Below are 22,040 nucleotides of genomic sequence, written 5' to 3'. Positions count from 1 at the left end.
GAATGCTTGTTTTTATTGATGATGGCATTTACACATATATATAGCCTATGAAAGGATGCGACCGAAGGAATGCAAGGCAGCCGCCTTGATTAGGAAAAGCAAGGATTAATGAGATTAATTAAATCCGAACACTCGCATCCTCCTGTATGAGCGCCTATTGAGAAGCATCCCTTGGCTTTGTATAAATAGCAGCACTCTCATCAATAAAGACATATATTCTCATTACTGCTTTCCATAGATCGAGTCTCTCGTTTTCAACTTCGAACAGTCTACTCTATCATAAACGATAGCTGCCATCTCATCAAAAGACGGAACGCCTTTGCCTCTATCATTAGTATTATGGACAGTTGCATCAATCTCTTCTATTATCATGGACACACTAAACTAAACAGCAAATAGTTTTAAGACAAGCATGGAGCCAATCTCACAAGTACTATATACATTGATTTTGCTTCCTGGCAGACACAATCACTTCCTTCAACCAAACGTTGAAGAAAGAACCAAAGCACTAACCTAACACAATCTACAATCCATCGGTGGTCCCTCAGCTTGAGGAGTCCATCGCAACCGAGCAGTCACTGTTTTGCTTTGCAGGATTATCTGCTTTGGCTGCATGAACATTCTCCCAGTTCCCTGGCAAAGCAGCCGGACTCAGGTTGTCACCTTGCTTCGGGTCATCAGCAGAGTCCATGGCAATGTAATTTCCTTTGACTGCACTCGAAATTTTGAAGCTCAGCAACTTTGTGCTAATTTCATCTATGCGTCGTCGCCCACTAGTTTGGCAGATTCCTGATGTTAAAGAGTCAAGAAACGTAGTAAGCAAGGCATATATAGCAGGCAAGGAACTAAAATAGCTCCTGGCAAAAAGAAACAGTATAACAGTTAAAGAAATATGCTGACCTACTGACCCAGGAACCCTGTCATCTGGGCAAACTGCAGATTCTCCTGGAGATTTAGCTGCAGGTGTGCCAATTGAAATCTCATCTTCGTTCCACGTTTCCATATAAGTGTCTTTGGACAAGCAAGATAGATTGTTGTTCTCCATTAATCCAGTATCAGACATGTCACTAATGCAAAGGCCCAGTTCCTCCATCTCAAAGTTAAGGTGCTCATTTGTCAATGCTGGTGTTTCTTCAGCTGGCTGCAGTGCCACTCCACTTTCTGATTCTCTAATTGGTGAGGGCTTGGGCATGCCACCTGATAGTATGGCTGGATCATCACTGTGCTCATAGTATTCCTCCTTATGACCCAGATTGGGTACATTGTTCTTCAGAGACCCAGAACCAAATAAGTAGCTTGCATCTTCATCATAACTACGGTCAGGTTCCTCAATTTCATCGCACTTGAGCTCAGGGCCAAATTGCTCATCTGGCAATGAAGATGTTTCTGCAGTTGGCAGCAGTGTCGTTCCACTTACTGATCCTCCAAACAGTGCACATTCAGACATGAGAGTGGTTTGATCATCAATGTACTTACTGCATTCCTCTTTACGCTCATGTTGGAGCTTGGTGTTGATTTCTTCTGTACTCCTTTGAACGACAGCCTGACAAATGCCTGGTAGAAGTGTCACAGCGCAATACAATAAGTAATTTTTCTAGGTATTAAAATGCATCCAGGTTAAAAAAAATACAATCAAGTCATCACAAATACTGACCTGATCCCAAAAGACTCTCAGCCTGCCCAAACGTGGATTGTTCAGGAGATTTGGGTGCAGATAGGTTATCTGGGAGCTCCTTTCCCTGGATAGGATTGGTATGAGAGTCCTCATGTAAATGGAATAGATTACCCTTCACCGATCCAACACCAAATATGCCAATCGTTTCTTCACTACTAAAGTTGTGTTCCTTAAATTCATCCTCCTCCAACTCGGAGCTAAGCTGCTTATCTGCTGAAGCCGATGTTTCCGCAGCTTGCAGCAGGGTTATTTTCTGTTCATCTGAATAAAACAAATATATTTTAATAAAGCTTCTATGGTTAAAGTGTACAAACAAGAATAATAAAACTGAGGTTTACCAGGTTCATCAGTAATTGATGTTTCATGAAGGGTGCGAGTGTCAGAAGAAGGAACAAGTTCCTGTTTCTCTTCCTCCTTGCAGATCACCTCAGTATTAATATCCCTATAGGTTGGACTACTCATTTTAATAAAAATGGCCAGAAATAATTCAGTGCAACTGTACTTATTTTAATCTGGAGAAATACCTTTTCACAAGATTACAATCCTCTGATGAATCCAACCGGGCAGATCCAATACATCCTGTTTTGTGGCCGGAACTCAGGAATCCTAAAAGAATGTAACATAATTTAGTTCTTCTATTGCATAGAAAAATAGTAAACAGAGGAACAACAAGAATTTGATATTCTCCAACAGACACCTACTAGTACTCCCTCCCTGTCTATTTTTATTTCGCGTATTAGGTTTGTCTTAAGTCAAACTTTGTGAGGTTTGAATTAATTTGTACTAAAAAGTATTAACATCTATGACGACAAATAAATACAATGTGTAAATATATTCCATGATAGATCTAATGATATTAATTTTGTATTTGGAATGTTGATTTTTTTCCTACAAATTTGGTCAAACATCACAAAGATCGACTCATGACAAACTTAATATGCGAAGCAAAAAGATACAAAGGGGATGGTAGGTAAAAATCCATACCTTGTTCATCGTCTCTCTCAGATGAAAACAAACCCTTAATTTCTTCAACTATACTTAAATCTACAGGAGACCCTTGATGTGAATCAGGTTCTGAAGAAACCATTTTTTCAGCATGGCGAGTGTTGGAATCATCTTCATCCTCAGTACTTGGAAGCACAAGATCATCATGCACATCTGGTCCTTTAAATGACTCCTGCGAGAACAAGTGATGAAGCCCAATGGACGATCGTCTGTGATCTCGTGAACAGCTTTCAGTGTCATTCTTCATTGAGTACACTGCTTCCACTGATAGAGCACCTTCATGTTTAAAATCTGGAATTGCTAAATCAAATGAAGGTGAAGGCTTCTCAATGGTGGCTGACACTGCTCTTGGATCACTGTCCTCCCAGCATACAGAAGCATCTTTGGGAGATTTTTGTTCAGCAGGGCCTTCAAAGAGCTCCATTTGCTGGTAATCATCTGTGGAACAATCCGTTGGTAAACTGAAATCCGACGGAATATTTGTACAAACACTGTTCAACACAGATTCAGTATCTATATAATTATTACTGCCTTTGTCACAGCTAAGACCAAATTCCACAACTTCTGTGCGCGGCAGCTTAGTGTTAAGCTGCTCGTCTCGCATATTTGATGTTTCTTCAGCTCGAAGTGGTGGAACTCCACTGTCTATGTCTTTTGTGCCAGCTTCAATCATATCATTACCGGCTCCAAAAGGAACTTGGTATTCCTTTAGCTCATCGCATTGCTGCTTTTTGAGACCCTGCTGCAAAGCCTCGGTATTGGACCAATCTATTTCATTCGGGAAATCAGTTGATTCAAACAGGCAAGGATTAGAACTCAGATGCACATCACTGTCATCGGTACAAGCAATTAGTGAGGGGCTCAATAAAGCATCACCAAGACCAGAAGCATGCTCAACTGCAGTAGGTGAATAATAATTAGATTCTGCTCAAGCATAGGAGCTTGCTATTTGTATGATCGACAGGAAGCTGCTTATCTACTGATGAAACAATGTTGATAAGAAACCTAGTTACAAATTAAGACTCAAAGAATCGGGAAAATCAATAAGGTGATTACCAGGTCCGCTGACATTTATTTTTTGACACGAAGAATTAATGTCTGTAGGATGAACAGGCTTCTTATTTTCTTCATCATAGGCTACTTCCTCAGAATCAACGTCCCTGGGATTGGAAATTCATAACTTGCATGTTAAAGCGGTCAAACAAAAACAATTATCATACATGCTTCTAGTGATTCTGAGATGAATTACACTTACTCCATGATACTTGCAGCCTCCAAATCTAGCTGACCAGTTGCCACCTGCTCTTGTTGATGACTAGCCTTCGTTAATTCTGAAAGAATACGTTATCATTCACATCATGTATTTAGCATTCAAACAGCTGAATATCATAACGTGTATTTTTTTCCACAAGTTAATGGAAGAACAATGAAAGAACAAAGGAACTCTGTTACCATATACCTTCATTTTCATTATCTTGCTGAGAAGTAACCAGACAATCTTCACTTTTGGAAACTGTACTAAAATCTACACTGGTATCATGGTCTAAACCAGGTTTTGACTCATTAACTCCAGTTTCAGCCTGAACACTTGCTGAAGAAAGGGCAATACATTCACTGGGTTCTTCTATGCTTTCCTGTGAGAAAAAGGCCGGCAAACTAAGTGGTTGTTCAACACCTAATGAACCTCTCTCATTCTTCAATGAGTGCGGATCTGCTTCATCAGGAAATCCATATTCATCTTTACACTCTGGTGTAGCTGAACCTAGTGCTGTCTTCTCTAGGGTACCTGACAAATATTGATATATTCCTCTTAAATTAACACATAACACAACGGGGCAACCAAACTACTTATCCTTTAGAGATTTTATGTAAGATCCTTACCTTCATGTACTTGTACATCATCCTGCAAGGAAAAGGGCTGCAGATCAAACGATGATTGTGCAATACTTGCTGGATATCTTTCATTCTTCAATGAGTGTGGTCCTGCTTTATCAGGTGATACACATTCATGTTTACACTCTGGTGTAGCTGAATCTACTGCTTTCTTCTCTACAGTGCCTGACAAATAATTATATATACATCTCAAATAAAATACAGCTCAATGTTGCAACTGAACAACTCATCCTTTAGAGAATATAGATAATACTTCCTCCGTCTAAATATAAGTCCTTTTAGAGATTTCAATACGGACTACATACGGATGTATATAGACGCATTTTAGAATGTAGATTCACTCATTTTGCTCCGTATGTACTCCGCATTGGAATCTCTAAAAAGACTTATATTTAGGAACGGAAGGAGTGGATCCTTACCTTGTCCTTCCTCCTTTAAGATAAGGGACTGCGGACCAAATGCCGATTGCTCAATACTTGATCTCTGATTCATCAATGAGTGGGGTTCTGCTTCAGCAGGTAATCCAAATTCATGTTTACACTCTGGTAAATCTGAACCTAGTGTTGTCTTCTCCACGGTACCTGACAGATATTTATATATTCCTGTCAAATAATATATAGCTCAATGGTGCAAACAAGCCACCCCTACTTTAGACAACAGATCTTTACCTTCTTGTACATGGAAATCATCTTGTTCATGACTAGCCTCCGATAATCCTGAAAGAATACATTATCATTCCCATCATGTATTTAGCCTTCAAACAGATGAATATCATAACATGTGTGTTTTCCACAAAATTATGAAAGAACAAAGGGACCCTGTTATCATATACCTTCATTTTCATTATCTTGCTGAGAAGTATCCAAACAATCTTCACTTTTGGAAACTGCACTAAAGTCCGCACTAGTATCATGGTCTGAACCAGGATTTGACTCACAAACTCCATTTTCAGCCTGAACTCTTGCTGAAGAAAGGACAACACATTCACTGCGTTCTTCTACACTTTCCTGCGTGAAAAGGGTCGGCAGACTACATGGTGATTGTTCAACAATCAATGAACCTCTCTTGTTCTTCAATGAGTGTGGATCTGCTTCATCAGGAAATCCATATTCATCTTTACACTCTGGTGTAGTTGAACCTAGTGCTGTCTTCTCTAGGGTATCTGACAAATTTTGATATATTCCTCTCAAATTAACACATAACACAACGGGTAAACAAAACTACTCATCCTTTAGAGATTATTATATAGAAGATCCTTACCTTCCTGTACTTGTACATCCTCCTGCGAAGAAAGGGACTGCTGATCAAATAATGATTGTTCAATACTTGATGGATATCCCTCATTCTTCAATGAGTGTGGTCCTGCTTTATCAGGTGATACACATTCATGTTTACACTCTGGTGTCTTCTCTACGGTACCTAACAGATATTTATATATTCCTGTCAAATAATATATAACTCAATGGTGCAAACAAGCCACTCCTCCTTTAGACGATCCTTACCTTCTTGCACTTGTAAATCATCTTGCTGAACCTGCTCCATAGGTAGTTTCTTGTCAGGACTGCCCACTTTAAGTCCTGCTTCCGTCAGTAGAGGCTCCATAGGTGTTGATGGATCAATCACAAACAAGTGATCACTGCTAGGCTCAAGAGCATCAGGCTTACAAGGTGTGTTCTCCATGTTTCTCAGCAAGGCAGCTGCAGATTGGTTCAGGTTATCCACTTGCTTCACGGTATGGTGGGGATCCATAGCAATGTGGTTTCCTTTGCCTATGCTCGCACTAATTTGACAAATCCCTGATGAAAAAAATTGGATCAGGAAACACAATAGGGAAAGTAAATCTCATACAAAGGAACTAAACGAATTTATTTGACAAGACAAGAGAGGAACCATGCTGACCTACTGAACCAGAGACTCTCTCATCCATAGAAACTGCAAATTCGTCAGGAGATTTAGGTGCAGGCATGTCCCCGGGTAGTTCCTGGTCATGGCAAGGATCCATTGAAGGGCCACAGGGGAGTTCCTGGACATGGCAAGGATCCATTGAAGGGTCCTTCATGCTGGACAGATTCTTGTTTCCCAAAGATCCAGTGTCAGAGACGATGCTACCATCTTTATCACACCTAAGGTTTTGCACTGAACCCGAGACTTTGTCATCCAGAAAAACTGCAGATTCTTCAGGAGATTTAGGTGCAGGCATGTCATTTGGGAGCTCCTGGTCATGGCAAGGATCCATTGTAGGGTCCTTCAAGCTAGACAGATGATTGTTTCCCAAAAATTCAGTGAGAGAAACATTGCTGCTGTCTTTATCACAGATAAGGCTTTGTTCTGTGTTGCCCTCCAGCTTGGTGTTAAGCTGCTCATCTGGAAATGGTGATGTTTCTTCAGCTCGGAGCACTGACATTCCACTTTCAGATCGTTCATCAAGTGCAGGTTCAGACATGTCACTTTCTAGGTTGCCTAAAGTAAGTTGACCTTCACTGTGTTGATTGCAGTCATCTTTATGATCCTTGACACAAACTACATCTGTATACCTTCGCGAAACAGTTTGACAAATACCTGATACAAAATGCAAGTCATGAGATGATATGGAGAGCAAATATTTTACTTCCCCCGGTTGACAAATAGCTAGTAGTGTCGTCAGACAGCACCTTCATTCAAACTTTTCAGATTCTTGACTGCCAATATTCTTTTAAATATTTAGATTGGAAACTTGAAAATCATATGCTAAGATGTTTCTCGTAATTCATAAGTATTTCAGAGTATTGTAATTTTGTTGGGTTTCATACATATACTATGGTAGAAACTAGTGGTCAATGTTAAATCTTGCAGACCATGTCAATACCCAAAATGCCACTTTTTTGCAAAATGATGGTAATACTATCGAATCAAACAGACACAGTGTCTGAGATTAATCTAAACAAGTTTTCAGAAATATTTACCTGACCCTAAAAAGCTTTGATCCTCACATGATGTAGATTGTTTTGGAGATTCATCTTCACCGCGGCTAAAGCTTTGTACTTCGTGATCATCACCCTCCAGCTTGTGCTTAAGCTGCTCATCTGGCAATACTAATGTTTCTACATCTGGCTGCAGCATTTTTCCACTTTCTGGTACAGCAACCTGTGCAGCTTCAAACATGACACTTGCATGGATGTCTTCCGTGACTCTTGCATTGTGTAGATTGCATTCCTCTATATTATCCTGTTGAAGCCCTTCAGTATTAGAAGATGCTATCTGATTATCTAAAGCATCCACTGATTCTAGCAGTGAAGAATCCGAATTTACTTCATCAACAACAGTGGTGCTCTGTGAAATGCAAAATAGAGCTCCACTAACACCAGAGACGTGCTCAGCTGCAGTAGAAGATCCACAGGTCAGCCTAGAGATATCCATGATATTTCTGAATTATAAAAGATGAACACAAGATTTTGTGCATAACAGACACTAAAATCAAAAGAAATCAATTAGAAGACTACCAGGTTTATCCGCATGTGATTTCTCATGGGGAGCATTAATGTCTGAAGGAATAAAGTCCGTTTTCTCTTCCTCGTTGCAGATCACGTCCTTTCTAGTAATATCCCTGTAAATTGCCTTTTCCCAATTTTAGAAGAGTGGCCCGCAGCGTTCATCATGTCTGTAATTTCACTATTATAGGTATCAAAAATACATTTACCTTACTGTATGATGCACATCCTCTGACGAATCCAACTGAACAGATGCAACCCAATCTTTTCTGAGGGTGGACACTGAAAATCCTGAGAAACAAATTGATTTCAGTTTTTATTTTGCACAGAATAACATGAAGAGATTTAAAAAAAGGAACAACACAGATCAGATATTCTGCAATAGAAACATGTGAAAGATTTCAAAAGATATACCTTCTTGTTCATTGTTTTGCTGAGACGAAAACATTAAACCTCCACTTTCTTCGACTCTGATTGAATATTCATCAGAGCCTTGATATGAGCAAGGTTTTAATGAAACAACTGTTTCAACTTGACGTTCAACCTTGTGAACATCTGATTCTTCCATGACATTTTTAAAAAATGGACTAGTGTTATGTGTATCAGGTTCTTCTATGTTTCCCTGTGAGAATAGGAACTGTAGCCCAGTGGGTGATTGTTCAAGAACTGGTGAGCACCTTGCAGCAGCATTTTCTATTGAGTCCAGGGCTTCCTCAGATAAAGCACCTACATGTGTACAGTCCGGAATAGCTAAATCGGACGGAGGCTTCTCAGTGGTACCTGAAACATTATTTGAACAAATATGCATTACTCCAAAAGCAATAGTACAGAACAACATGATAAAAAAGCAAATTCAGAGTAAGAATAACACTGAGTTACTGACCTACTACTGTGCTCTCAAGCTCGAACTCCAGAATGTTACTACCATCTTTACCATGGCTGATGCTGGATTCAACGACTGTGCCCTCCAGCTGAGTGTTAAGCTGTGCGTCACGCAAATCAGATTTTTCAGCTGGGGAAGGCAGCACCCCACTTTCCAAGCTATTAGCACTACTGGCAACATCAATCATATCACTCGTGTGGCCACCATAAGCAATTTGGTCTTCCTTCTGCTCTTCAGCAGGCATGACTTCTTCCAAAGATGCTGTTCTACTCCTCTTTGCAGGTCTTCCCTTTGAAGCTGTTGGCTTTGACGGTAGCGGTGATATCGCTAGCTTCGAAGATCTGTGTCTTGTTTGCCGCAGACTCGCATCATTCTGAACAGAACGTTGGAGTTTTGTTTGTGCACTTCTTGTGCGAACACTTGACTCTTCCCTCCTGACAATTTCACTGTGATCCTTAATCTCCTTATCAACCGCATTAGGACCAGCCGGTTTACGCACTGATGTCCTCACAGGAACATCTGACTTCGATTCTTCTTGAGAACCCTTAATGTCTTTCTCAATCACATGAGGGACAATTTCTCTGTGATCCTTGCTCTCCTTATCAACCGCGTTAGGACAAGATAGTTTACGCACAGATGTGCTCACAGGAACTTCAGACTTTGATTCTTCTTGTAAACCCTTAATTTCTTTCTCAATCACATGTGGGGCAACAGATTTGTGTGTTGATCGCCTAGATGGTTCTTTCACTACTAGTTGTTTCTCCAAGTGTCCACCCTTAGCACATTTCATTTTAGTGTGATCACCATTCTCATTATTGAACTGTGCATCAGGATTCATTTCTGCAGGTACAGCCTTCCTGTCCTTCTCAAGCACAGCCGGAACAAATGATTTCCGTGTTAACTGTCTAACAGGTTGCTTGACTGTTTGTTGCTTCTCCAAGTCTTCACTCTTAGCACTTGAACACTTCTCACTGATGGCTGCTTCACAGTGATCATTCTTCTTACTATTAACAATAGCAAGAGCAGGTTTTCGCGTTGACCTTCCAGCACGTGCTTCTGGAATCATGTCTGTAACGATGCTCTTTGTTCCTTTCTCAGTCATAGCCGGGACAAGAGATTTCTTTGTTTGTCGCTTAACATGCACTTGAGGAATCATTTCTTTTGGGAGACCCTTGCACTCTTTCTCAAGTATAACTGTGGCAACAGATCGCCGGGTTGATCGCCCAACAGGTTTTGTCACTGTTTCTTTGCTCTCCACAGGTTTTGTGAGACCCTTGGACTCTTTCTCGAGTATAACTGGGGCAACAGATCGCCAGGTTGATCCCCCAACAGGTTTTGTCACTGTTTCTTTCATCTCCACATCTCCATGCATACCTTTGGTTTCGTGCTCAAGAAACGATGGAACAACAGATTTCCGCATCGATCTTCTCACAGGCCCAGGTAGGTCTACATGCATGTCCATAGCAGAAGCCTTACCACTGCTATCAGAAAATGGGATTTCACCGCCATCTGTGGCTACTGTAGCCCTGCGATTCGACATTTTCCTCTTTTTGGACCCCACATGCCCATCTTGCTTAGCCACACCATCTTCTACGCCGTCTTTGGCGGCATTGAGCATGGTTGGGCGAGCTACCTTCAAGTCAGTACTGCCAATTGTCTGAATAGCTCTATTCCTCAAGACCCTTGTAACTGGAGCATCATTTGATACATCTGGAACCGTATGTTGCCCTTCATCCGAGTTGACATTCTTGGTTTTTCTCCTCTTCTTCGCAACGACAATGGGTGACGTCGCAGCAGCTGGTACTGAGCTTGATCTTGTAGTCCTACCAGATATTTCCACCTCGGCAACCTTCTCCACAGCAGTTTCGCCTTCCGGCACCTTTGACCTACTTCTCTTATTTTCAGAAACAGTAGGCAACGGTGGGCCGGCCACCACCAATCCAGATCTTAGAGTTCTACCAACATGTTGAATTTCAGTAGGTTGCTCCTTGACACGATCTTGTTCCTTCAGATCTCCCGCCTTCTTCCTCCCTCTTTTGTTGTGAACAACAGGAGACGGTGCGGCAGCAGGCTCAGACTGAACAGCACTAGACCTTGTGCTTCTACAAGAAACTCCAACTTGCACACTGACATCTACATTGTCAGCGTCATTCTCGCTGGTCTTCCGCTTCAGCTGATGCTTCCTACCAACTGCTTCTCCAGCGTCCAGCTCTTGTTGCTCAGCTTTGGCAGAGGTTTTCCGGCCTACAGCTCCAGCTACCCTCTCAACCACATCACCTGCACCCAAATTCGCCGCATTCCTCCTGTGTCGCCTCGTCACAACATCTGCACCTGCCTGTCCAGCATCAGTTTCGTCAGCAGAATCACAACCAACTTGGGAACGCGTTCTCCAACGCTCCCCTCCACTTTCTTGGGCGCGAGAGAGAGCCTCCGCGGCCCTCGGCCTACCCCTCGTCCTGGCAACAACAGGCGACAACAAGAGGCGTCTGCCACCCACCTCCGCCTCCTCCTCTTCCTCCAACACAAACGTCACCTTCTTGGCCGCATCCGAATCCCCACCGCTAGCGCCGCCGAACGATCGCTTCAAACACCCCTTCCCCACAACGACGCCGACCGCATCCTCCTCCGCACCGCCAGAAATCTGCAAAGCGTTGAAACAAACACAAGGATCAGTCCCTTCCATTTCCACAGCCGCTCGTCGGTGAAGTATGGCGAGGAACCGAGGGGGAAAAGCGAGGGTTCGAGGAGAGCGAGTAGGAGCCCACAGTCCATACCGAGAGCTTGGCGGCGAGGCGGGCGACCAGGTCGGCGTTGGATCCGTTGGCCTTGAGGCCGTGCTCCTTGCAGAGCGCCTGCAGTTCCCGCCGCTTCATCGCCGCAAAATCCATCTTAGCCGCGCGCACGAATCCACACCCCACCCCGCGGGTCACCACGATCCGGCGAGAGCACCGGCCATCTCCGCGGATCCCTCTCGCTGCTTTCGAACTTCCGGAGGGGGCGGGGGGAGGGCGAACGCGAAAGGAGATTATGAGCGCCTCTCGCGGACTTTGGTTTGGGATTTCAATCGATCGAATCCCGAGCGTCGGGGGATTTCGGGTTCGTAGCGGCCGGGGAATGCGGGGGCTAGTGGGTGGGGTACTGACGTGCGGGTCCCGGAAGGGCGGTGGCGGTGGGAACGGTGTGGCAGTGACAGAGAGCCAGAGGCTTGCTGCGGAAGGAGGCGTGGGCTTCGAAATTTGGGGCTTCCCGCCCAGTAAAACACGCGAAATTAAACCGGCGCATGCCCGCCAGTGCGGTTATACGGTGACGCGGTGCCAGGTTATGGCTGATGGATGGGGTAGGGGAAGACCAGCGTCACTGATGAAGCGAAACTGCTCCATGGACGATACTGGTGCCCGACGTGTGCAGCGTCCTGGGTACGCTGCCTGATTTAACCATCGTCTGTGAATCGTCCTGATTTTATCATGTGCATAGCATAGCTCCTGATGAAGAGAAGGATACGCGTATGGAATTTTTTTTTGAGGGAGCTCCGTTCCAAATTACAGTGTTTTCTCTATTTCCGTGCTTTAACTTTAATCATAAATTTAACAAATGAGATCGACTTCGGCAGGAGCAAAAGTTATACCAGTGAATTCGTATTCAAAAGAAGTTTTCAATTATATAATTTTTTTCTCCCGTCGCAGTCGGTCTCATTGGTTAAATTTATGGTCAAAGTTGGATTTCGAAAAGTGCGGGCGCACTATATTTTAGAATTGAGGGAGTATAACAGTATGAATGGTGTGGACTGTGTTTCGGATGAGGCAAACCGCTCCGCGCACCTTCGTACCTCTGAGGAAAGGGTTTCGAGTGACTGACAGGTTGGGGCGCTCGTGCATACGGGGCGCCTTTGTTTGCAAGTTTTTTTATGATAACTTAGAGCATTTCTAGCATATCCCGCAAAAAAATTTACAAGACGGCATACCCTTCGGCAGAACAGTTTTCGTAAACCTGTCCCGCAAATTGCGCGACGCGTTTGCGAGATCTATTCCGTGTCGGAGGACTCGCCGTCCTGCAAATACAATAATAAGCAAATGTTTATCAAGTTCATCATCATCATCATCATATATATATATTGTTACTATTCATCATCCAGGGTGCAGAATAAGTTATTCCCCATCCGAGGTAATCTTACGATCATTTCATAATTAAATTACATTTGGAATTCAAATAGTTACATTCTTATTGATTCACTACGTAAAATTTGACATAAGAAAATAAAAATATAGGTTATAGGACAAGAAAATTTGCAGTTTATGTGTATTTTAGACTATGTTTTTACGTTTGTAATTTTGCATAATATAAAATATTTTTACGGTGATTATATATTTTCTTACGGTCTCTTTTTGCGTTGGAAATAAGACAAAACTTACGGAACGTAAAATTACGATGCATTGATGGTAAAATAGAGGGGGGTGAAGAATAACTATTCCTCACCCAGAGTGACGAATAGCGCGTATATATATAAGACAAAATATATATATATATATAGTGTTACTATTCATCACCCAGGATGCAGAATAAGTTATTCTTCATCCAAGGTAATTTTACGATCGTATCATAAATAAATTACGTTTGAAATACAAATAGTTACATTCATATTGATTTACTACATAAAATTTGGCATAAGAATACAAAAATATAGGTGATAAGATCAGAAAAAATGCATTTTATATATATATTACACGATGTTTTATGTTTGTAATTTTACGTAACATAAAATATTTTTTACGGCGACTATATATTTTCTTACGATCTATTTTTACGTATAAAATAAGACAAAATTTACGGAATGTAAAATTACGGTGCATTGCTATTAAAATAGAGGAGGGTGAAGAATAACTATTCCTCACCCAGTGTGACGAATAGTCAATCCCTATATATATATATATATATATATATATATATATATATATATATATATATATATATATATATATATATATATATATCGCTGGTTGATCATCATAGTAGTTCATTACATCCAAAATCAAGCGCAACAAACAAGGTATCAAGTTTAGATTCATGAATGCATGATAGAACGAGGCAAAAAAATGCTTAAACAACATAGATCAATCAAGCAACATTCTCAATGTTGGCAAGAACGTCGCCACCAACACCGCCATCACCATCATTCAAATTGATCGGAGAGCTCGCACCACCAGCATTCACTTGAACTGGAGATTGAGCACGAGCGCCATCACCATCATTAAATTGACCGGAGAGCTCGCACCATCATCATTCACTTGGGCCGGAGATTGAGCAGGACCACCATCATCACCATTCATTTAGGCCTCTTTTGGTTCATAGGATAGGATTGTCATAGAAATAGGAATCTTGTAGGAAATGAGATGACATGTATCTCAAATCCTATGAGTAGGAATAGGAAACAAGATGTCATTTGGTTGACACCAAAAGAATTTTTCCATTGAGTCTAGACTTTTTTTTATTTTCCTATGAAATGTGGAGGATAGGAACCAATCCTATGTAGAAATAGGAATCCATTCCTATGAACCAAAGGGCTCTAAAGGAAAAAAATCCTATAAGAATCCTATCCTCTAGAATTCCTATGAAATTCCTCTAAACTAAAGGAGGCCTTAGCTTGCCAAAAGCACCACCTCCCATGCCGAAGCCACCATCACCATCACCGCCGCCACCACCCATGCTGAAGCCACCTATGTCAAAGGCACCACCACCAACCATGCGGAAGCCACCTCCTCCACCCATGTCGAAGCCACCACCACCATTATCGAAAGAAAAGCCCCCCTCCAAACCCAACACCACCACCGGCCATAAGATTTTAGAGCTCCATCTTCCTCCAGATCATAATCTCCATTCTTTTCATCTCCCAAAATTCTCTTGTCATTGCATCCATGCTCTCTGGATTCATCATCATGAATCAGTTCTCCTCGGCGGTCCTCTCGTCCTTCCTCTTTTGCTCCTTTAGAAAGAGTGTGCTCCTCGAAGGCACACCTCTTTTGCCATTTCTCCTCCTTGTGCTTCTCTTTCTTCTTGGCCATGGCAACTTTTGCATCCCAATGCTTGGTTAGCATAGCCTCCTTCATCTTCGACATCTCACAAATTTGATCCCTCGAAGTGATTGCCTCGAAAGTCCTCTTGACTCTTGCTTTCTCCTTCTTATTTCCATCCGGCTTACCCTTATTTATTCCTTCGCTTGGTGCATCATCACTATCATCATAATCCTCAACCTCCATTTTCATGCCTCTCTTTGGAGGGGATTCCTTGTCCCTCACCCTCCACTTCTCATTATCCCGGAGCCATTTCCAACAATGTTGAAGATTGAACAATCGGCCATTCACTACAAAAAAACACTTCCGTGATGATACGTGTTTGTCACAGCAGGTCATGTTTTCTGTCATGCATGTACATCCATGACGATTTTATGACAGAATCAAGATAGTCATACTTGTGTTGTCGTAGAAGTGTTCCATGACAATACAAAAATCATCATCACGGAAGTGTTCGCTTCCATGACGGTAAATGGCGCATCATAGAAGTGCTTTCGTCAAGGGTAACCGACACATGGCATCCACCGTAACGGGTCATCGTTAAGCTATCGGGTTCCGGTTTGGATCCGATAACCCGTTAACTGCCCGGACCAATGGGGATTTTCCACGTGTAAAATTCTCATTGGCCGTAGTGATCACGTGTCAACTCCACGTTGAGATAGAGGTGAACCACGCAACGGATAGGAGGCGCCTATGATACATCGACACGTGGCAAGGCCCAACAACGGCCTATTCGAGTCAAAAGGCCGGCTCATTTGACTTGGTCAAAAAGGAAGCGGGCCGGCTGTCGGGGGGATGACCCCCGGGTAGTCCCAAGACGGCGAGCTGGACGGGGTGCCCGCCTATCCGAGTCGGCTGCTCCGACTCGCACCCGCGGCTGGCTTCTCCAGCAAGTCGGCTGCCCGAAGTCAACTACGACGTCCCATCGGACATGCGCGAATGTGATGGCCATACCCTGGTCACTGTTGCTGCATAGGCGGACACTGTTCATCCATCATCGTCATCATCTACTGTAACGTCCTCGATGCGGCTATATCTCCTACATGTCGAAGCACGACTTAGAGGCATAACCGCATTGAAAGCAATGTCGCAAGTGAGGTAATCTTCACAACAACCCATGTAATGAATAAGGGAAAAGGTACATAGTTGGCTTACACTCGCCACTTCACACAATACATGAATAAAGCATTACATCAACCAGATACAATCAAGGTCCGACTACGAAACCAAAATAAAAGAAGACTACCCCAAATGCTACAGATCCCCGAATGTTCCGACTGGGCTCCACTACTGATCAACTGGAAACGAAACATCTCAACGAACAAGGTCTCCGTCGAGCTCCTCCTTGAGCTCGGTTGCGTCATCTGCACGATATCATTGGCACCTGCAAGCTGGTTTTGGAAGTATCTGTGAGTCACGGGGACTCAACAATCTCACACCCTCGCGATCAAGACTATTTAAGCTTATGGGTAGGTAAAAGGTATGAGGTGGAGCTGCAGCAAGCACTAGCATATATGGTGGCTAACATACGCAAATGAGAGCGAGAAGAGAAAGGCAAGGCATGGTCGAGAATCTATGATCAAGAAGTGATCCTAGAACAACCTACGTCAAGCATAACTCCAACACCATGTTCACTTCCCGGACTCCGCCGGAAAGAGACCATCACGGCTACACGCGCTGTTGATCCATTTAATTAAGTTAAGTTTCAGGTTTTCTACAACTGGACATTAACAAATTCCCATCTGCCCATAACCGTGGGCACGGCTTTCAAAAGTTCAAATCCCTGCAGGGGTGTCCCAACTTAGCCCATCACAAGTTCTCACGGTCAACGAAGGATATTCCTTCTCCCAGGAAGACCCGATCAGGCTCGGAATCCCGGTTACAAGACATTTCGACAATGGTAAAACAAGACCAGCAAAGCCACCCAGATGTGCCGACAAATCCCGATAGGAGCTGCACATATCTCGTTCTCAGGGCACACCGGATGAGCAAGACGTCGGGTTGGCATAAACCCTGGTTGCCCAGGGGGCGCCGGACATCGCTCAGGTTGGATCCAACACTTAGAGAAGCACTGGCCCGGGGGTTTAAATAAAGATGACCCTTGAGTCTACAGAACCCAAGGAAAAAAAGGCTAGGTGGCAAATGGTAAAACCAAGGTTGGGCCTTGCTGGAGGAGTTTTATTCAAGGCGAACTGTCAAGGGGTTCCCATTATAACCCAACCGCGTAAGGAACGCAAAATCAAGGAACATAACACCGGTATGACGGAAACTAGGGCGGCAAGAGTGGAACGAAACACCAGGCATAAGGCCGAGCCTTCCACCCTTTACCAAGTATATAGATGCATTAATTAAATAAGATATATTGTTATATCCCAACAAATATCCATGTTGCAGCAAGGAACAAACTCCAATCTTCACCTGCAACTAGCAACGCTATAAGAGGGGCTGAGCAAAGTGGTAACATAACCAAACAACGGTTTGCTAGGACAAGGTGGGTTAGACGCTTGACATGGCAATATGGGGGGGCATTATATAGCAAGTGGTAGGTATCACATCATAGGCATAGCAATAGAGCGAGCAAACTAGCAGGCAAAGATAGAAGTGATTTCGAGGGTATGGTCATCTTGCCTAAAATCCCGCAAGGAAGAAGAACGAGTCCATGAAGAAGACAAACGGACGTAGCCAACGGATCCTCACAAACACAACGTTATCGGAACTAACCCGAAGAGGCAACACCGGAAAGAAGCAAACAACAAAGTAAACAACCATCACATAAACATGGCATGATGCACAACCAAGTATGATGCATGTCCGGTTTAATGAGGCATGGCATGGCAAAGTGCAACAAACAATACTACAATTTAGTTCTCTAATAACAAACAACAATTTCGGTAAATCCCCATATGCATTTAGCAATTTGGTGCAACAACAAAGTTAAACATTTAAATGTTATCATCATGATGCAGAGGACATGTTCAAGATTATGCAAATTTAATGAAAATGTTGATAAGAGCATTATGAAGCATTTTTTCATCGTGGCGGAAACGAAAAGGGGTGCCACGGCAACGATAACGGTAACGGTGCCACGGCAATGTTCCGGTTCCGGTATTTGATTGAGATACCGATGCAAAGGGGAAATGTGCGGATGCGTGCAAAATATGGTGGGGCGCTCCCGGATACCTGGTTCCCACGGGTTAGTGGCATGGAAACGAGTGACAATACGGACATGGTGCAGACAAAGGGGGCATCTCATCCAACATGCATTCATTCGTTCACGGGCGTCGTCTCGGGGTTATACCTTCGAGGCTGGACTTTTCGAAACGGATCAAGTTCGTAGCGGAAGTAGGCGTTCTCGCCACGTTCGTAGATGTTCGGGGTCACGGCGAGGAACTTGACATCCACGGGGTCTTCGAGGGTCGACGGTAGTTGTTCTATGCATCGGGCGTCAAGGTACTTGTCGTTCTTAGCGAATCCGAAGACGGCGGTAGTTGTACACACGTTGTCGGGGAACTTGTCAGTCCGGTCTTGGCGACGGTAGTTGTGCATGGATCATAGACGTTCTCGGGTCATCGTTAGAGGAGCTTGGCGGATTTGAATCCCTTCGAGGTTGTCGTGGTACTTGGGGTCTTCGGACTCGTCGGTCTCATCAACTTGAAGGTGTACTTGCGTTTTGCAATTCCATATCCAGGGTCGTCACGTGGTCGTTGTAGTCGAACTTGATAGGGCATGGGTGTCGTGGTACTTGTTGCATTCCGGAACCGGAGTGGTACTTGGCGATATCCGGGACGGTCTTGGCGATTACGAAGACGTAGTATAAGTACTTGACGCATCACCACGTAGTCATACTCAGGGTCCTTGGGGCATCGGTGCTAGTTGGACTTGCCGATCTTTACGTTCTGAAGGTCACTTGGAGTCTTCGGTCACAGGTGCTCGGCAGGTCGTCGAGGTTGAGTGTGAGTTCAACAGAGCAGGGACTTCGAGAACACCCCGGAGGCGCTACTCATTGGACTGGTGACAGAGGAAAAACAAGAGGAAAGACATCAGCAGCTTGGCGAGGACGCGGGCGCCTAGCGCGGCTTGGGACTCCCGCGAAGGGAAGGGGAGGTGGGGACCTGCTGCTGACGGTGCTCCGGCGAGGTGGCGACGGACTTGGGGTGTAGGGGCGCCGAGGCATTGAGCTGCTGTTGTTTGATGCAGAGAGAGGCAGCCAGGGTACACGGAGGAGGCCGGGAAGACGGGGAGGTCGAGGCCGGCAAGAAAAGGGAGGCAGCAGGGGCGCTGCGATGCTGATGGCCTCACGGGCCAAGCCGGGCGACGGGCGTAGCTTGGGGAGGCGCAGGTTCCAACGGCGGCAGGGCATTGGCAGGGCGAGGAAGAGGCCGGGCGTCGGGTCTGGTGGTGCGGCGCGAGGAAGGAGAGGCCGGCAGGGGCGCGGGCATGACGGCGCCGGAGGCGGCCAGCGGGAAGGAGGTGCGGGTGTCGAGCCATGGGGTTCGGGCGCGACGAAGAGAGCATGAGGAGGAAGAGACGGGGATCGGGCGCAGCCCTGTGCGAGAGAAGAGAGGAGCGTGGGCGTGGGGATCGGGAAAGAGGAGTGGCAGCGCTGGAGCGAGAAGAGAACCGAGGGAGAGATGCGCTCGCGGGAGGGAGAAGGGATCGATCTCCTGGCGGCGCTGGAGGGATCGAGTAGGGGAGCGCGAGGGGTTATGGCAAGCTAGGGTTAGGATGGCTGGAGCGGCGGGATGGCCTTGGGCCAAATGGGCCTAGGCGCAGATGGGCCTTGCTGCGGATGGCCTATAGGCCGGCTGGGCTGGATCCTTGTTGGAGAATGTTGCAGAAAACAAAAAATTTCCTACTCGTTTCACCAAGATCCATCTAGGAGTTCATCTAGCAACGAGTCATCGGATGCATCTACATACCTTTGTAGATCGCGAGCGGAAGCGTTCAAAGAACAGGGATGATGTAGTCGAACACGACGTGATCCAAATCACCGATGACCAAGCGCCGAACGGACGGCACCTCCGCGTTCAACACACGTACGGGACGGGAGACGTCTCCTCCTTCATGATCCAGCAAGGGGAAGGAAAGGTTGATGAAGATCCAGCAGCACGACGCCGTGGTGGTGGATGCAGGGCGTCACAGTAGCAGGGCTTCGCCTATACTACGAGAGAGAGACGTAACGGGGAGAGAGGGAGGCGCCAGGGGCTGGTGTATCAAGTCCCTCCTCTCCCCCACTATATATAGGAGGGCCAAGGGGGGTGGTGCGCTAGCCTAGGAGATCCAATCTCCTAGGTGTGGCAGCCAAGGGGAGGTTTCCCTCCCCCCCAAGGCACCTAGAGGTGCCTTCCACCATTGGGACTCTTCCCTTAAGTGGAACCCTAGGCGCATGGGCTTTTGGGACTGGTGCCCTTGGCCCATCTAGGCCAAGGCGCACCCCCTACAGCCCATGTGCCCCCCCGGGACAGGTGGCCCCACCCGGTGGGCCCCCGGGACCCCTCCGGTGGTCCCGGTACAATACCGATAACCCCGAAACTTGTCCCGATGGCCGAAACAGCACTTCCTATATATAATTCTTTACCTCCGGACCATTCCGGAACTCCCCGTGACGTCCGGGATCTCATCCGGGACTCCGAACAACATTCGGGTTACTGCATATACATATCTTCACAACCCTAGCGTCACCGAACCTTAAGTGTGTAGACCCTACGGGTTCGGGAGACAAGCAGACATGACCGAGACGACTCTCCGGTCAATAACCAACAGCGGGATCTGGATACCCATGTTGGCTCCCACATGCTCCACGATGATCTCATCGGATGAACCACGATGTCGAGGATTCAATCAACCCCGTATGCAATTCCCTTTGTCAATCGATATGTTACTTGCCCGAGATTCGATCGTCGGTATCCCAATACCTCGTTCAATCTCGTTACCGGCAAGTCACTTTACTCGTACCGTAATGCATGATCCCGTGACCAGACACTTGGTCACTTTGAGCTCATTATGATGATGCATTACCGAGTGGGCCCAGTGATACCTCTCCGTCATACGGAGTGACAAATCCCAGTCTTGATCCATGTCAACCCAACAGACACTTTCGGAGATACCCGTAGTATACCTTTATAGTCACCCAGTTACGTTGTGACGTTTGGTACACCCAAAGCAATCCTACGGTATCCGGGAGTTACACGATCTCATGGTCTAAGGAAAAGATACTTGACATTGGAAAACTCTAGCAAACGAACTATACGATCTTGTGCTATGTTTAGGATTGGGTCTTGTCCATCACATCATTCTCCTAATGATGTGATCTCGTTATCAATGACATCCAATGTCCATAGTCAGGAAACCATGACTATCTGTTGATTAATGAGCTAGTCAACTAGAGGCTTACTAGGGACATGTTGGTGTCTATTATTCACACATGTATTACGATTTCCGGATAACACAATTATAGCATGAATAAAGACAATTATCATGAACAAGGAAATATAATAATAATGCTTTTATTATTGCCTCTAGGGCATATTTCCAACAGTCTCCCACTTGCACTAGAGTCAATAATCTAGTTACATTGAGATGAATCGAACACCCATGGAATCCTGGTGTTGATCATGTTTTGCTCTAGGGAGAGGTTTAGTCAACGGATCCGCTACATTCAGGTCCGTATGTACTTTAAAAATCTCTATGTCTCCATCTTGAACATTTTCACGAATGGAGTTGAAGCGACGCTTGATGTGCCTTGTCTTCTTATGAAACCTGGGCTCCTTGGCAAGAGCAATAGCTCCAGTGTTGTCACAGAAGAGCTTGATCGGCCCCGACGCATTGGGTATGACTCCTAGGTCGGTGATGAACTCCTTCACCCAAATTGCTTCATGTGCTGCCTCCGAGGCTGCCATGTACTCCGCTTCACATGTAGATCCCGCCACGACGCTCTGCTTGCAACTGCACCAGCTTACTGCCCCACCATTCAAAATATACACGTATCCGGTTTGTGACTTAGAGTCATCCAGATCTGTGTCGAAGCTAGCATCGACGTAACCCTTTACGAC

The 22,040-nt window shown here is 45.0% G+C and overlaps 1 protein-coding gene across 4 annotated transcripts; it reads right to left on the bottom strand.

The window, feature by feature from the left end:
* Positions 1 to 204: 204 nt before the first annotated feature.
* LOC123102931 (uncharacterized) lies at positions 205 to 12,000 on the bottom strand. Of its 4 annotated transcripts, XM_044524413.1 has the most exons (23): positions 11,698 to 11,999; positions 8,924 to 11,564; positions 8,455 to 8,820; positions 8,250 to 8,331; positions 8,053 to 8,156; positions 7,516 to 7,929; positions 6,473 to 7,132; positions 6,076 to 6,369; positions 5,834 to 5,992; positions 5,406 to 5,735; positions 5,242 to 5,289; positions 4,993 to 5,154; positions 4,562 to 4,738; positions 4,140 to 4,466; positions 3,936 to 4,011; positions 3,737 to 3,840; positions 2,660 to 3,577; positions 2,200 to 2,281; positions 2,014 to 2,117; positions 1,655 to 1,936; positions 1,477 to 1,554; positions 901 to 1,386; positions 205 to 789 (listed from the first exon to the last, which is right to left on the bottom strand). In XM_044524413.1, exons 1-23 carry the CDS (start codon positions 11,809 to 11,811, stop codon positions 545 to 547), a joined length of 8,253 nt encoding a protein of 2,750 aa, XP_044380348.1. In that variant the 5' UTR covers positions 11,812 to 11,999; the 3' UTR covers positions 205 to 544. The 4 variants fall into 4 exon arrangements, with proteins under 4 accessions (XP_044380348.1, XP_044380349.1, XP_044380347.1 ...); XM_044524414.1 differs by having other exon boundaries at positions 909 to 1,554; positions 11,698 to 12,000; XM_044524412.1 differs by having other exon boundaries at positions 901 to 1,554; positions 11,698 to 11,998.
* Positions 12,001 to 22,040: the final 10,040 nt, after the last annotated feature.

This window comes from Triticum aestivum, chromosome 5A, assembly GCF_018294505.1.
Source record: "Triticum aestivum cultivar Chinese Spring chromosome 5A, IWGSC CS RefSeq v2.1, whole genome shotgun sequence".
Lineage (NCBI taxonomy): Eukaryota > Viridiplantae > Streptophyta > Magnoliopsida > Poales > Poaceae > Triticum > Triticum aestivum.
Note: the sequence above shows the minus strand (reverse complement) of the source record. Positions and strands in the feature narration are given on the sequence as shown.